Below are 17,527 nucleotides of genomic sequence, written 5' to 3'. Positions count from 1 at the left end.
ATACATTCTCCTGCAATGCCCTGGTCCTGTAGAATGAGCCCTGGCATTTTTACTGTGATTGCCTGTTTTTCTGTAAAATCACAGAAAAAGAGAGATGCTCGGGTCGAGCAGGCTGCTTCATGCGCGTTCACGCTCAGGCATCGCCCGTAGCATTTGCTATCCGTAGCTTTAGCAGCAGAGAGAGAGGCAGTGCCACTTTGTCGCTGTTCCTAACGCCTAGTGACAAAGCTAGCTACATTTCTGAGGACCCTTAGCTACTTTCTGTAGAACTTTCTTCTAGATATTTCCTGCAAATTAGCAACAAAATAGCCATTTTCACTCTGAACCGTTCTTTGAACGTTGTTTCAGCTGTCATCAAGGATATAAATGTTACAGATACAAAAGTAAATGGTAAATGGTAAATGGCCTGTATTTGATATAGCGCCTTCTAGAGTCCTGGAACCCCCCAAGGCGCTTTACAACACAATCAGTCATTCACCCATTCACACACACATTCACACACTGGTGGGGATGAGCTACAATGTAGCCACAGCTGCCCTAGGGCGCACTGACAGAGGCGAGGCTGCCGAGCACTGGCGCCACCGGTCCCTCCGACCACCACCAGCAGGCAACGTGGGTTAAGTGTCTTGCCCAAGGACACAACGACAGCGACAGACTGAGCGGGGCTCGAACCTGCAACCTTCCGATTACGGGGCGAGCACTTAACTCCTGTGCCACCGTTGCAGGTGTCACTGGTGCTTTAGCTCACCTAGTAAGACGGCGGACTCTCATGCAGAAAATCCAGGTTCGATCCTGGATGTGAACATAGTTTATTTAGAGTTTATTTTTTACATTAATGGTATATTTTTACAGTAAAATGCCCAAATTTGTATTTGAGACTCGCCGAACGGCATTGAATTCACAGATAAAAAAGATGTGGGTTCAACTTTCATTTTGGAACGATTTTTCAAGCAAGGGAAGGGAATGATCTGAGCATGCAGGAGGACTGACCCATCATAAACCTTTGTCGGCTGTGCTGAAGAGAAAGGTACAGAACCAAATTATTTAATTAATTAGCTGTGTGTTCTCCTGTCCTCTGTCCTCCGGGCCGCACACACACACACACACACACACACACACACACACACACACACACACACACACACACACACACACACACACACACACACACACACACACACACACACACACACACACACACACACACACACACACACACACATGGGACTGTCTCAGCTGTTATTTTCGTTAAGGAGTGTGCACGTACAGCATGTGCGCCTCGTGCACGAGCCTACTATTGAAGCTGCCGTTACGCTTTTGGCCTGAAGGGGCAATCGCGAGCATAAAAATTCAAAACTCCATAAAGTCCCTTTAAAACTAAATTATATCAGGTCATCGGTTCGGTCGTGTTTAACCTCTGTGCGATGTTTCTACTGTTACCTTTACCTGAGCTGTGGCGCTCCAGAGGGGTCGGGGCTTCCTTTCCTGGTTCATCAGAATCCCACTTTTCATTCATTCATTCATTCATTCATTCATTCATTCATTCATTCATTCATTACCTGGCACGTCTATTCCTCAGCAGGGAGCTGCTCCTTAACCCTGCTGTTGTCCAGGGAAACATTTCTTAGTTTTCTGCAAGAGTCAGAACGTATCCTCCTTTATTCAATTGTGACTTTTGCTTGTGTTTTGAAGCTAAGTGGACTAAATCAGACAAAAATCATGACTGAATTATGAAAATAATTAACCTAAACCTAGCAGACTGCAGAAGAAGCAAAATACAGGATGGCTGCCGGGCCAAAAATAATAGTGGAAAGCCCCAAAGGTAAATGCATAAACCCTCAATGAGAAAAAGGAACAATGAAATCATGCTATTTAGAAAAAAATTAAATAAATATGTGCATGCTCGACCTGCAGTTCCCTGGAGTTCTACTTTTTCTCCAGTCCTGCTAAACATCCCGAGGGATTAAAGTGCTGCTCTAACCCTCGGACCAGTGTAACACCACGGTGAACAAAACATGGCTGTCACTCATGTGGCAGCATGTGATTAAGCTGTCTGTTCGCTGCCTGCAGCTGCACCGTTTTTACATTCTTCCCCCATTACCAAAAGTTTTCTGCATCGCCGCAAGCTTTCATTTTTACCGAAGCACCACTTTCTGACAGTTCTCCTGTTGTCCACACATCCATACGCTGATGGAATAGCTGCAGGCTAAACACCCATCTGTCCAGCGGAGATGGACACTCATCCTGTCCTTTTGTTATGATGATTGCCTGTAATGATACACTGCTCACTGTCCCTGTTCACCCAATTACTTTTCAGCTGGTCAGGTTCTCTTGGCGGTGATTTGATGGCCTCCCAGAAGGAGAGGGATGTATACAGAGCAGCAGGAAGTCATGTGGGAGAGCCGAGGAAGATTTAACAAGACCGTAGTCTGAAGGGCACGGTGTAATGATGCAGACCTACATTTTCTGTCGTTTGCTGTTAAGTGAGACAGAGATTTGGATTCCATAAGTTTTGTTTTATCTTCACAGCATCTTTAGTTGTTCTTTTGTGCAGTAGACCACTGACTTTCCAAGGTCTAAGTGAAAGGTTCTACAGCTTAAATCACACTGGTTACCAGTTAGTTTCAAAATTATTAAAAAGATACAAAAATTTACAACTTAATCAACTGAATTGGTGCTTGTGACAATTACTCCTATTATTTCTATGGTCAGAGCACAGCGGAGAGATGATTTGATCAAAAATGGATTTGAAGGTTTGAGGCAAGGCAGCTTTATTTATACTGAACAAAAATATAAACGCAACACTTTTGTTTTTGCTCCGACTTTTCATGAGCTGAGCTCAAACATCTGAAACTTTTTCTACATACACAAAAGACCCATGACACTCAAATGTTGTTTTGAAATCTGTCTACATGTGTGTTAGTGAGCACTTTTCCTTTACCAAGAGAACCCATCCCACCTCACAGGTGTGGCATATCAAGGGGCTGATTAGACAACATGAATAATGTACAGGTGTGCTTTGGACTGCCCACAATAAAAGGACACCCTGACATGTGCACAATTTTACTTTATGGGGGGTTATGGGGCAGAAAAGCAGACAGTATTTGGTGTGGCCACCGTTTGCCTCACACAGGGCAACACATCTCCATCTCTAGTTAAGACTCTAGCAGCAGCATTCTGAAGAAGCTGCAATTGCTTCACAGCTTTTTTTGGGAAGACTAGTAAATGACCATTGCAATAGTCCAGCCTGCTGGAGAAGAATGCATGAATGAGTTTCTCTAGGTCTTGTTTGGACATGAGACCTCTAAGCTGTGCTAATGGATGAAGATGATAAAATGCTGATCTAGCTATAGCCTTAATGTGATGAGTGGAGCTCAGTTCTGAATCAATGATGACACCAAGATTTCTAACCTGGGTCTATTTTTCTATTCCTCTGGAGCCAAGTTGGACAATAACCTCCATCCTGTCATTCTTATTTCCAAAGACAACAAGTTAGTGAATATTTTTTTTCTAATTATTGTGTCTGACATACTGTATATCCAGCTTGGCTTATAAGACACCCAAAACAAATGATAAAATAATAAATACACCATACAATTACTTATTTAAATAGGCAGTTCTGCCGCCTCATCGAGGCTTTACAAACAGAAGTAGCCAATTTATCGTTGTCATTGTCGTAGTCTTCCTTCGCTTGTCCGGGTCGCGGGGGCAGCATCCCAACTAGGAAGCTCCAGACCGTCCTCTCCCCGGCCACCTACACCAGCTCCTCCGGCAGGACCCCAAGGCGTTCCCGGACCAGACTGGAGATGTAACCTCTCCAACGTGTCCTGGGTCGACCCGGGGGCCTCCTGCCGGCAGGACATGCCCGAAACACCTCCCCAGGGAGGCGTCCAGGAGGCATCCTGACCAGATGCCCAAACCACCTCAACTGGCTCCTTTCGATCCGGAGTAGCAGCGGTTCTACTCCGAGTCCCTCCCGAATGTCCGAGCTCCTCACCCTATCTCTAAGGCTGAGCCCGGCCACCCTACGGAGGAAACTCATTTCGGCCGCTTGTATCTGCGATCTCGTTCTTTTGGTCATTACCCAAAGCTCATGACCATAGGTGAGGATTGGGACGTAGATCGACCGGTAAATCGAGAGCCTGGCTTTCTGGCTCAGCTCCCTCTTCACCACGACAGATCGGCTCAGCGTCCGCATCACTGCAGACGCCGAACCAATCCGCCTGTCGATCTCCCGATCCCTCCTACCCTCACTCGTGAACAAGACCCCGAGATACTTAAACTCCTCCACTTGAGCCAATTTATACACATTACATTTAAATAACCATTTCATCCTCATCATCATCATCGACCCGAAACATTTCAGGCTTTTGGACAAACAGATCACCAAATAATACATTTATAAAATCATCACATCTTGGATAATATAACACAAAATGAATTTCACTTTCAACCTCTCCTAAATCACACTGCCTACGTCAGGAGTTTGAGTGAGTCTATGGCAAGGGGAAGGATACCAGTTCGCAGCAGAGCCATCAGATATCTTTTATTTATAAAGCATTTTTCAAGCAAAGTGCTTTACAAAATTAAAATGACCCCAAATTCCTTTAACAGTTTGAAAACATTAACAGACATATGCACACACACACACACACACACACACACACACACACACACACACACACACACACACACACACACACCCACACACACACATCAGTAAAAATTTATATTCATCTGAGTCCAGATGAGCCAAGTAAGGTAAGGCAGGGAAACGCCATCAGAGGAGCCGTCTGCCCCGGCAGCATCAGGTCTTCCACAGCAACTAAGTCAGGATGCTCAGAGGAGGGAGAGCATAGACCCCCACCTCCACTCAAACACTACCAGTAAAGCACCCAGAAAGCAACGGTCGACCACCGCCCCCGGGGCAGAGGGCCCCCACAGAGAAAACACTGGATTAAAATGAGTAAACATATGAAAATAAAAGAGCTAATATAAATGACAAAAGTAAGAATATAAATAATAAATAACATCATATAGACAGTAAAATAATAATATTATTCAATACTGAAACAGTGCTAAAATATAATCATATAAAACATGCTAAGCCAGTAATAAAATATAATCATGTAAAACGAGAAATAAAACTATAATAAATAATTAGATCAAAGCTAACCTAAATAGGTGGGTCTTGAACCTGGACTCAAAAACATGAACATTCTCTGCGGCCCTGAGGTCCTACGGCAGCTCGTTCCAGAGCCAAGGGCCGTAATACTGGTATGACGCCTCGCTGTGAGTGTGTGTCCTGACTTTAGGGATGACCAGGAGATGCCTGCCAGAGGGGCGCAGAGGCCGTGAGGGTTCATATGGTAAAAGCAGTTCTGAGAGATAAGAAGGCCTAAGACCATTAACATACTTAAAAACCATTGGAAGAACCTCGCAATTGATGCTGAAACCAATAATTTTAAAACTGATGTAATGTGCTCCCGCCTCCTGGTCTTCATCAGGACACGTGCTGCAGAGTTTTGTAGAAGTTGTAAAACTGAGATGCTCTTTTTGGGAAGACCAGAAAGCAGGGCATTACAGTAGTCTATTCTACTGGTGATAAAAGCATCAGCATCTCCGTATTGGCCCGAGAGAGAATAGGGCGGACTCTGGCGATGTTCTTTAGATGATAAAAACCAATTTTTGTGATGTTTTTAATGCGGGGGGATAAAAGTCAGCTCGGAGTCAAAAATCACACCCAGGTTCTTCACGTGTTCAGAAGGATTAAAAGACAGAAATTGTAATTTCGGTAAAAGTTTCTCTCTCTGGGCCTCAGGACCGATGACTAAAAATTCAGTTTTGTCCTGGTTGAGCTGGAGAAAGTTCTCTGCCATCCAGGATATATCTAAAATGCAGTTAAAAAGTGCATCTATTGGCCGAGAATCATCAGGAGACACGAAGATGTACAACTGTGTATCATCAGCATAACTGTGAAAATTGACTCCATGTCTCCTAATGACACTGCCAAGAGGGAGCATATAAAGGTTAAAAAGCACTGGGCCTAAGATTGAACCCTGGGGCACACCACATGTAATCCCATGGACCCTCGAGGAATGGGTATCTTTGGTTTGATGTCAGATTTGTTTTTACAAACGACTCAGTTTCAAATACTTCAGTCTTGTCTTTGTTTAGCTGGAATAAATTTGACTGCATCCTGTCATTAACTTGCTCCAAACTCTGACAGAGTGAGTCTAGGGGACCAGATTCATTAGGGGATAGAGCTAGGTAGATCTGGGTGTCATCTGCATAACTATGCTAGGTAATTTTGTTATTGTGTATGATGTGACCCAGGGGGAACATGTAGGGATTAAAGTGTAGCATTCCAAGATTTGAGCCTTGGGGTACCCCAGATGTCATGGTGATCAGCTTTGATTTGAGATCACCAATAGAGACAACAGAACACCTGCACAGTGAAGCACTTCCTCTAAAGACCAACTACACAAACATTTTCAACCCACCGTCCCCAACTGGGCTCGTTCTGTTAAGGTGTGGTCTGATCAATCCTTAAACTATTGCTTTCGTGGGAGTTCGGCTCTATAGGTCATGTGATCTTTCATCTAGAGCACTTGTTAAAGTGTGATGCCATCTCTCAGTCCGCTGAAACCAAATACTCTATCATTCATCCATTTTTATTTGCTTATTCATGATTGGGTCACAGGATCAGCAGCCTAAGCAATGAGTCCCAGACTCTCCTCTCACTTGGGCCAGCTCTTCCAGTGGAATCCCAAGGTGTTCCCTTGCCAGCTGAGACACGTAGTCCCTCCATCGAGTCCTGGGCTTTCCTTTAGATCTCCTCCAATTTGAAATTACGGACAACAAAAGACATTTGGATCTAGAAAACGGCGACTGGTATTTAGTGCTATCTCGTTTCCTCTGACAATGTGGGCTCCAGTATTCAGTGGATGTGGTCCAGGGATGAGAGCCGATGGGAGGGGTGAATGTTCCATGACTGCGTTTGTGGTCAAAAGCTAGCTTGCTTTGCAGATTCGTTATTGAATGTTGTTCAGTGAGTCCCCAGCTTTAGAAGATTCGCCACAAGCACTTTGAGAGACTTTGGAAACTCTGTTGGGGATGCTAAAGGTTGGTTTATGCTTGATGCGTCCGTGAGGTCCGCACGGCTCCGCGCGGAAAAAGTTGCATCATTTTGCGTCATTTTAACAACCACGCCCCTCCACCGCGCCTCCGCACGGCCCAGAATTTCCGCAACGCGCACCTCGGAAATTTTCTAACCACGCGGGCGGACGGACGGACGCGGAAAAACATGGCGGACTGGCAAGAACTAGTATGGCAGAGGTTGGTAAATACAGACATTTGTATGATTCAGCTCTCAGAGATCACCGTGATCAACATGTTGTTAATAATTCTTGGAGAGAAATAGCTCGCACTGTCGGAAAAGACGAGAACGCTGTTAAAAATGCTGGAATGCCATGTTGTAAACAGTAATTTTTACTTCTACTATGGTGTAGTGTTGGATGCATGCCGTAGAGCTCCATGCTGCCCCCTACAGTTTGGGAGAATATTGGCTCACCGCACAGACAAGCCGCACGAACCATAAACGCTGCGAGTTGTGAAGCGCGTTCTATCTGCGAGCCGCATCACCGTGCGGAAAGTGAATGCGTCAAGCATCAACCAAGCTTAAGCCTCCCCCAACAGTCACAGCTCAGTGAGACGCTGATCAGTAAAGAGAAACCAAGCCTCACAACTCTCAGACCTATTACATCAATAATCAGAACATCTTCCTCATCCATCAATCTTTTTAGACTGATTATAATATCAAGATATTTACCTTCATGTCAAACACAGTGGATGTCTTTCCTTTTTGACATGAAAAATTTACTAATAAAAAGATGATGCCATGAGCTGCATGGACGCAGGTTTCAGAGTCCTAAATATTTGATTCTGGCCAATCTGTTTTAGAGAGAGACTGGCCTGATGAAACAACTGGCCAACAAACCGAGGATGGTTAATTAAATCAAAAATATTAGAACACTGTTAAAAGAGATCAGTTTGTTGATATTTTAAACTATATTTCAGTCACTTATTTAGTATACAACAGAAGAGAGTTTTGATACATGTAAGAGAAATCCTTTAAACAAGATCACAGACTCTTCTTTTCTGATTCATAACTAATTTAGTGTAGCCTCTGCAGAAAAGGGTAACGCTTTTGTGGGCTGATGAATAAAAAAATACTCCCTAACTCAATAAGATGGGGGTGTCTGTCTGTGCAAAAGTCATGAATCAGCTCTGCTGAAGTCAGTTTCTGTGGAACGTTTATGACAGACTAAAATCTTAGTTTGAAGAAACATATGTAGCACCTCTATCCTAACTTAAGTTGAGTTACTCACATTTACCTAGGTTCTATGGGAGTAACACTCAAAAAGGGAGCAAGTGCTAGGTTGAACAATTAACATTTATTGCTGCATGACAAAATTTTGACAGCTCTGCTGTAACTCTCAATGAAAATTAAGGCGCCACAAGAAAAATAAAAATAAAAAAAAAGAAATAAAACAAAACCAAATCAGTCCATTCGATTGAGCTCAACCCAGACCCGGCGCCAGAGGACTTCACCTGGAGGGGCAGTGGGTTTTTCTGGGGGAGCCCAGTAAACCGTGTTTTTATCAACCCCTTTGCATGTTTATAATCTGTCTGGTGGACGTTACATACATATACTTCCGGGTCAAATCGGCCGTTTTGCGTCATCAACTTGTTCTACATAAATAACTGAAAAGCTAAGATTCTTCATTGTTTAATTCCGATTATGTATGCCCATTAAAGATGCAATCAAAACTTAAGACAAAGTAAACAATTTTACTGAACCAATACTTGCAACTCACCGTTCTTAGCTGCGCCTGCGCACCACAGAGTCACCATCTCAAAACAATCCTAACGTCCAGTTAATGTTCTCCAATAAAGTACTTAGTCCACAAGTCTTCTTCCAAATCCTGCCCTGCAGCTTGATACCTTAGTAAATTCTTCTTTTTGCACGTATTTCTCATAATGTTTACATCACAAATACTAGTTAGCATCAGGTTAGCATGCTACTTCTTGGCTGTGTGCTTCTTCTTCTTGGTAAACACTGACTTGGTGCGTTACCGCTGCCAGCTGGTAAGAAGCGTAACCTAGGTCTTCTAAACAAGATTTAGAAAATCTAGAGTGTTTTCTTTCTAAAAAAGAGAACAGACAACCCTGTATTTAAGATGGTTCAAAAACAGTTTCAACTTTAATGTGCGTTTTAAATCATTTGAATCAAAAGGACAGCAGACACCCCTGAGACTGTGCTGGAGGCACGGAGAGAGGAGGAACAAAAGCGCTTATAGCTGCAACTTCTGGCTGCACTGGCCTTTTTGATGATGCATCATCCCTGCTTGAGCTAGCATTGTTTTTCTGTTTGCTAAACCCAGCTCTGATATCCATTTTAGCAAGCTACTCTATCAAAGCGTCTTCTACTGCATCTAAAACTGTCGATTAGTAACCTAGCGCGCCCTCTGTTGATCATCTTGAGCCAATACATTTGCATGAGGTGTTGTAATCTGTCCTGGGCGGGCCAGACCGGCAAATGGGCGGGCCGGGCCCGCCCAGGCCCGGCCTTGACGCCGGGCCTGGCTCAACCAGTTAATAATTCGGATTCCAAAATGTATGTGTGTGTGTGTGTGTGTGTGTGTGTGTGTGTGCCGTTCACGTTGTCCTCCAGTATTGCTACTCCTACTACCCGGGTAGGTTGCTAACGTGACTGTCTTGTGATCAGTGGATTGTTGCAATAATCCAAGGATTTCCGGGCAGGACGCGCGGCTGGCCACACCGCATCACCAACTGGCTTCAGGATCACTGGGCTGGGCTCGCCATCCAATCTTCCAAATCACAGACAGTTCTGATCATCTGGACAGAGTAAAAAAACCAACCTACACAAGAAGTGTAGGGTTGAAAGGATATCTGATTCTGTCTAATCTTATGAGAGCTCATCAATTACCTTTCTTTATCTAACAAGTAACGAAAAACAAACATTAAGGCAGTACATACAGTGGGGCAAAAAAGTATTTAATCAGCCACCGATTGTGCAAGTTCTCCCACTTAAAATGATGACAGAGGTCAGTAATTTACATCATAGGTACACTTCAACTGTGAGAGACAGAATGTGAAAAAGAATCCATGAATTCACATGGCAGGATTTTTAAAGAATTTATTTGTAAATCAGGGTGGAAATGAATTTCAGCAGTGTGTGATGATGACTAATGGGACTTAAACTGTTTCGTTTTATTAAGATAAGACATAATTCAGTTTTTAAAACTGACAACCGACACTTTAAGTTACAGTCATATTTTATGTTTCACGGGTTAAAATGGCAGGAATCCAGTTTACAAACGGCTCCACTACAACTAGCCAGTTGCACCAATGTTTGATAGCGTTAATCTCCGTTTAGCTTTTATCACGAGGTCAGCTCCAAGGGCAGAAGGGAAACCTGCACAGGAACACCAGAGATTAGCTTTTCAGTCGGTGATCTACACCGAACGTAAAATCTAACCTCCAGGACGGTAAAGGGAGACTATTAGTGCACACGCCCTGATTAATGTTCACATCTGTAAATGCTCCATTAATGCTGAATGACATAATTAGGCTCGGCAGCAACTCAAAGTGCCTCACATTCATAAAACAAAATAATAAACCAAACGCAAAAAAATAAAACCTCCAAAGGACAAACAAAATAACAGCGGTGTAAATGTGTGTTTTCAGGGAGTTTGGTCGATGGAAGGTCAACAGCCTGGCGGTCGAAAAGCGAGACAGTTTTGGTGGTAGCGGCGGCTTGGCTCTGCCTCTCGACCCAGACTTCACGCACACCATCCGCCAGCTGGGGAGGAGGCCAACCCTCCAGATGATTACAGAGAGTCTAATCAAGAAATACGGCACCCACTTCCTCCTCTCTGCCACTCTGGGAGGTACAGAGACCTGCGGAGCTTCTAAGCCAGCCCGATTCCCAGAGCTGCTAATGTGATTTTCTTCTGTTTCTCTAGCATATGGGGCACTGATTTCACCAAGCACTGCCCTCCGAGCAACACAGAGCAAGCCATTTCTGTGTTTTTTCCCTCAATGTGCTCAGTTTGGCTCACAAACACATCAAACTTTTGGTTCAGGGTTCAACAAAGTGAGGTTTCATATTTTTGTTCCAGCAAACAAGTTCATTACTGGTGTTCAGGGATTGGTTGATTTTCAAATGGCCACGTGTTGCTGGTCTCTTACTTTGATTTGTTATTATTACATAGGTCACTGAAGTGGAAGTTGTGCTTCGTCAGGCTCCTCACCGTGGCTCAATTTTGCGAGCAGTGAGGAGGGCTGCAGTGTGTGTCAAGACCCAAACACGCAAGTGCTAGCGACGGGTGACGTCTAATTAATCTAGGAACGCCGGCGCGAGTCTCGAAGGGAAACAAGGACGTGGGAATGTTCCCAAAAGTAAAAAGAACAGGCTTATTGTTAGGATGTTGAAGATGGTGCTGAGGAGGGTAGGAGCTGTGGAATCGCCTGGCGTGAGTGACGAGCCGTAGCGATGCAACGAGTTGAGCTGTGGGCGTCCGACTTGAACCGGATCGTCGTCTACGACCAGACAGCCACTGGGCGGCGTGAGCACGGACGCTCTGGGCACAGCAGCGTGATGAATTAAGCCGACGCGCTGGAAGCACAAAGATGAAGCTAAAGTAAAACACGCCACCAAAGGAGGAGCCGTGAGACCCAACATGAGCAGAAACTTCACTGGAGTTTTTGACAAGTAATTAAAAATTGCACCCACGTTTTCAGAGTTAACACACATTTCTTTTAACTAATGGTCAGCCCTCTCCCCCCTCCCCCTGCTGCAGCCGCAAACTCACTGGTGTGCCTGCAGTCTCTGAGAAGTTATGCTTGACACATTTACTTTCCGCTTGGTGATGCGGCTCGCGGATGGAACACGCTTCACAACTCGCAGCGTTTATGGTTCATGCGGCTCGTCTCTGCGGTGAGCCAATATTCTCCCAAACTGTAGGGGGCAGCATGGAGCTCTACGGCATGCATCCAACACTACACCATAGTAGAAGTAGAAATTACTGTTTACAACATGGCATTCCAGCATTTTTAACAGCGTCCTCGTCTTTTCCGACAGTGCGAGCTATTTCTCTCCAAGAATTATTAACATGTTGATCACGGTGATCTCTGAGAGCTGAATCACACAAATGTCTGTATTTACGAACCTCTGCCATACTAGTTCTTGCCGATCCGCCATGTTTTTCCTCGTCCGACCATCCGCGTGGTAAGAAATTTTCCTAGGTGCGTGGTGCGGAAGTTTTGGGCCGTGCGGAGGCGCGGTGGAGGGGCGTGGTTGTTAAAATGACGCAATTTCGGCGTGCGGAGCCGTGCGAACCTCGCGGACGCGTCAAGTATAAACCAACCTTTACACTCCTGCAAGGGACTGCAGTTTGAAGGAGATCTGAATTGTATCAAATATGTAAAAATGACATGTTTATAATTTACTGCCTTGGAAAGTTCAAAACGTGTAGTGGGATGAATCTACCAAAAATTTCCTTTCCAAACACTTTTTTTCTGTCCTGTCTGTGTTTATTGTCTTCCTGCGTCTCCTCTCAATCTTAAAGAAAAACTGCTACCTGGCTTCGTATATTTTCACCTCACGAGTTACCTTTGAACTGCAGTTCAAAAAGATCTACTGACTGCAAAAACAGCGGAGTGTGCGCCGGCCGCAACAGTGAAGTGAAGTCGCAAAACGCGTCAGGCGCAAATAAAAGACCGAAATCCTAAACGGATATGAGCCGACATAAACGACCGCGTGTTATATGTTCACTACGGCCGTGCTCAGGACGCAGCTGTCTGGAGCGCATCAACGATCACAGCTCTGCACCTCTCAGCTCAAAATGATCCCCAGAGAATCCACATAGAAAGTTGATATAAGTAGAACCAGGATGTTTTTCGGGCTGCCCCCGGGTGTGTAAGTTGAGGGCTTCCAGGGGAGCCTGTCACCCTTTCGCGTGAGCTGGGCTCCCTTTAGCTCACCCAAGTTGGTCGCTTGAGTTGCCGGAAACCTAGCAGACAGTTGCTGGAACGGTCCTTTCAAAATAAGACAGTTCTCGTTCCGGCAAGATCCAGCTCAAATTAAACGCTGACTGTGACTAATGCTGTTAAATCTGTGACTTTTTATCTCCACGTGTGTGGTCTCTTGTGTGAATAGAAAATCTCCTGAGCTATTTGAACTCTTGCCATGCGAACTGGGCCGAATGCTTCCCGGACAAGGTGGAACATTTGTAATTGATCAGTATGGTAACACAAACCCTGATATATGTCGATAAACTGTCTCCCTAGACTGTGATCTGCTACAGAAACTCACAGCCATTGACTTTAGTAAGTTTAACACATCTGCAGCTCATGCGCGGTAGTCCCAGCTGAGGGTGGATTTCAGATTGAAGTTAGCCAAAAATCTCCTGCCAAAAACAGTTTTAAGTTTGCTCATCCATCTTCTGGCTGAGAAACACGATGAGTTTCCTAATAACGTAGAACACCAGGAAGACGGTGGGCTCAGGTGGTGAGCTTCATACTCCTGAGGTGTCAGACTGAGTGCATCGCTCCAGCTCAAGGATCTGAAACCTTCATTTGAAATCATCGAGTGTTGCAGCGCTGACTTGAGACATGCGTCAGGCTTCTTTTCTTTGATTTTGTCCATCATGACTGAGACAACCACCGTAAATAGGTTAACTTAATCAGCAATCTCCAAACACCTAAATTTATTCATGAGGATTCTAATAGATGCAGAGACCTTGTTTGTGTCTTTTCCTCCAATCATCCAAACCATCAGTACCCTGACAACACTTAATCACCAGAGCACACTTCTATCTGAAAAGATCCTAATGAAAGGTGATTAGTGATGCTCCGTCTGAGCTAATGAACCTCTCTGTCTGACTGCCACCAGGGGAGGAGGCTTTGACAATATTTGTGGACAAAAGGAAGCTGAGCGTCGAGTCTCCGCCCGCAGGGGCCGAAGGCAGCCGCAGCAGCAGCAGCAGGAACTCCAGCTCCACAGGCGCTGTGACTCTGGAAGCCCTCCACCAGCTGGCTGCTTCCTACTTCACAGACAGAGACGGCACCCTGCGCCGCCTGCACCATCTCCAGATTGCATCCACCGCTATACGGGTAGGTGGAGGTGTGAGAACTCAGCTGCAGTGTGGTGGGAGATGGAGCGGCTGATGGAGCCTGAAGGCAGCTGCACCGCTCTCCTGCCTGCTGGTTTTTACCTTCCAGCTTTTCCACGCGGGAGCAGAATGATGTAAAACACCGACGCTGGGCTGGTTCGGGATTTGAACCTTCTGAAATGTATGAAGTATTAGGGATTAAATCATCAGGAAAACTGAAAATGGTTTCAGACGCGGTGCACACGTCAATAACAGCACACGTGACTGTCCTGTGAGTCAGTGAAGGCCAAACACTGTGACCTTTAACCTTAGCCACAGGGTTGTTTTTAACGAAATGAGTGAGATAGTGATGACTGTCATCTTGTCGGGGATTATTTTGTTCCTGTAAACCACTTAAATGTTTAAATTTGTTTTAAGTTTCCATAAAAGACGTAAACAAAGCAGCATGCAGCACATCGGAGCCAGTAAGGAGAAAAACATTCAGAAATGATTTTTATTTATTGTTTCCCAGTTTTAGCGGTGACATTAAAATGTTCACATAAAAAGTAAACATTTCCAGAATAAAGAGAAAAGTTGGAACATTTTTAACTGTCAAAATCTTAAGTGACGTTTCACTTGTTCCAGAATAGTAAAAATGTAAAAAAAAAACCTCTTTTATCTCCATTTTCACAATAACATCAACATTTTGCGGATAAAGTGTCATCTTCTAATTATTAATAAAAATGATGTATATTTGTAAAATAACAAAATTGTGGCCAGAGGAAATGAGGCTTTGTGCTCTTGAACATATTAGCTCTGTTTATTAGGAGGCGATAATCATAAAATTTGGGTCTAAAATACATGGGAGCAGGTCCAAATCTCTGGGTGACGCCATATTAGCTGCCATGTTTCCTTCTATGGGAGCCCGTGAGGACGAAATGCGTTTACTGATTTGTAACTATATGGTATTAAAATGTGTCTTTAAAATTCACGGACATCAAATGTGAAATCCACGTCACATAACAGGCGGAATTGGAAAATAGCGTTTTGAGCCCCATTGGCATTCTTTTCTTTTTTTGTTCTTCCGGGGACCCGTGGTCCGGAAGTAGATGGGCGTGACTTAGGCGCTCTATTGCTTATATTGATTCATTATTGTTTTGTTGTATAGATACTTTATAACACAGACACATTTGCCCCCCATTCTCATCCACCTTTTCATGTGCTCGCCACCTCTAAACCCACATTTCCCACCATTTCCATCAATGAATAAAACACTTGGTTCCAGTCACGGGTGAATAAAACATTTATATTGTCCGAGTTTTTCTGCCAGGTATTCTTCAAGCTGCTCCATGTCTGCTGCTAGATATCTTCAGATCTCTTTTTTTGAGGAGGCAAAGGTAGTGCTGTTGATTAATTTAAGGGAAGCAGCATCCTGGCCAATCACAAGCTTGCATTCTTCGTCTCATTCGACGGACGTTTAGAAAAGTGGGCTCGGCTCCATCTGTCCTTGAGAGCCTGTTGGAGAGACCTCGCAATGACGGATAATGGTCAGTGTCTGCGTACTGATGCAGACGGAGAAGCAGAAATTAGACTTTAATCTTCTTCCCTTTGGTCGTCACATGGGTTCCTGAGCGGGGCTATAAAAGCTATTATCTAATCCGCTTTGCCTTACACCCTGAAAACACATACAGTATGTTATACTTTAACTGAAAAGAACATATGTGTATTTCGACCATGTCTGTCACATATTACGAGATGTATTATTGTAAACATAAGAAATTAAAATGACTATAAATCAGAAGTGGAATATCGCATATCGTCATCACAGTAACTCTTCTCCCTCAGCATAGCTGCTACTTACCACATGGCCATATTTCTAGTGGGTTTTTTCCTTCTTTTATCCTGAAAGAAGGATTAGGAAGCTTGCTAAACTAATTTAGGGCCGCATGGTGGCGCAGTTGTTAGCACTGTTGCCTCGCAGCACGAAGGTTGCGGGTTCGAAACTCGGCTGTGGCCTTTCTGTGTGGAGTTGCGTGTTTTCCACATGCATGCGTGGGTTTCTTCCGGGTACTCCGGTTTCCGCCACATATCACAACACGCCCTATAGGTTATAAATTGGAAGTCACTTCAGATAAAAGTGTCTGCTAAATGAATATGTTTATGTATTTAGCAGACGCTTTTGTCCAAAGCGACTTACAAGTGATAATCGGCATGTTGCCCTTGAGGCTAACAACAACAACAACAACAACTTGACATCAGTCATGGAGAGGAAGGAACAAGGAGTGGACGGTAGAGAGGGGGGACGGGTGCAGGGAGGGTGCTAGTTTAGAAGATGCTCTCTGAAGAGCAGGGTCTTCAGGAGTTTCTTGAAAATGGAAAAGGAAGCCACAGTTCTGGTAGTGTTAGGAAGGTCATTCCACATTTGTGGAACGATGCATGAGAAGAGTCTGGATTGTCCTGAGCGTGGTGTAGGCACTGCTAGCCGACGATCCTGTGATGACCGGAGCGGCCGGGCCGAGACGTAAGGCTTTGCAAGAGGATTCAGGTAGATGGGAGCCGTACCGTCTCGGACTTTGTATGCTAGTGTTAGCAATTTGAATTTGATGTGTGCTGCTAGCGGTAGCCAGTGGAGCTCAATGAACAGAGGGGTGACGTGTGCTCTTTAAGGCTGGTTGAAGACCAGACGCGCCGCTGCGTTCTGGACCATTTGAAGAGGTCTCACAGTACAGCCTGGAAGACCAGTTAGAAGGGCATTGCAGTAATCGAGGTGGGAGATGACAGTAGATTGCACCAGGAGCTGGGTGGCATGTTGTGTTAGGTATGGTCTGATCTTTCGTATGTGATACAACGCAAAGCGGCATGAACGAGCAACAGAGGTAACATGATCTTTAAAGGTCAGGTGTTCATCAATCACAACACCCAGATATCGAACTGCCTTTGAAGGAGCCAGAGATAGGAAGTCATTTTGGATTGAGATATTGTGCTGTATGGATGGTTTTGCTGGGATGACAAGTAGTTCAGTTTTAGAGAGGTGGAGTTGGAGATGGTGGGATTTCATCCATTTTGATATGTCAGAGAGACAGTTTGATATTCGTGCAGAGACAGTGTGGTCGTTCGGTGGAAATGACAGATAGAGCTGGGTGTCGTCTGCATAGCAGAATAAACATAAACATAATTTTCTCCTCTTCTCCGTGTCTGGTTCAATGACATCAACTTGATGAGGTGAACATTTGTAGTCCTACACGTCTTTTCACACAAAACCTAAAATAACTTTTGCTAATGTTAAAAAAAGTTATCAAAATGTGTCTGTGAAATTCACGGACATGACATGGCACATTTCAGATGGG

At 44.5% G+C, this 17,527-nt stretch overlaps 1 protein-coding gene across 1 annotated transcript in view; it reads left to right on the top strand.

Annotated features, from left to right (window-relative positions):
- The window catches only part of LOC107384423 (BMP/retinoic acid-inducible neural-specific protein 3), a 54,366-nt gene that overhangs the window by 5,812 nt on the left and 31,027 nt on the right, over window positions 1–17,527 (top strand). The window contains exons 3-4 of the mRNA XM_054736852.2: window positions 10,774–10,976; window positions 13,982–14,202. Coding sequence (XP_054592827.1) covers window positions 10,774–10,976; window positions 13,982–14,202 — 424 coding nt within the window. The remainder of the gene's footprint in view (window positions 1–10,773; window positions 10,977–13,981; window positions 14,203–17,527) is intronic.

Source organism: Nothobranchius furzeri, chromosome 11, assembly GCF_043380555.1.
Source record: "Nothobranchius furzeri strain GRZ-AD chromosome 11, NfurGRZ-RIMD1, whole genome shotgun sequence".
NCBI lineage: Eukaryota > Metazoa > Chordata > Actinopteri > Cyprinodontiformes > Nothobranchiidae > Nothobranchius > Nothobranchius furzeri.
The sequence above is the reverse complement of the archived record's forward strand: the minus strand, read 5'-3'. Positions and strand labels throughout refer to the sequence as shown.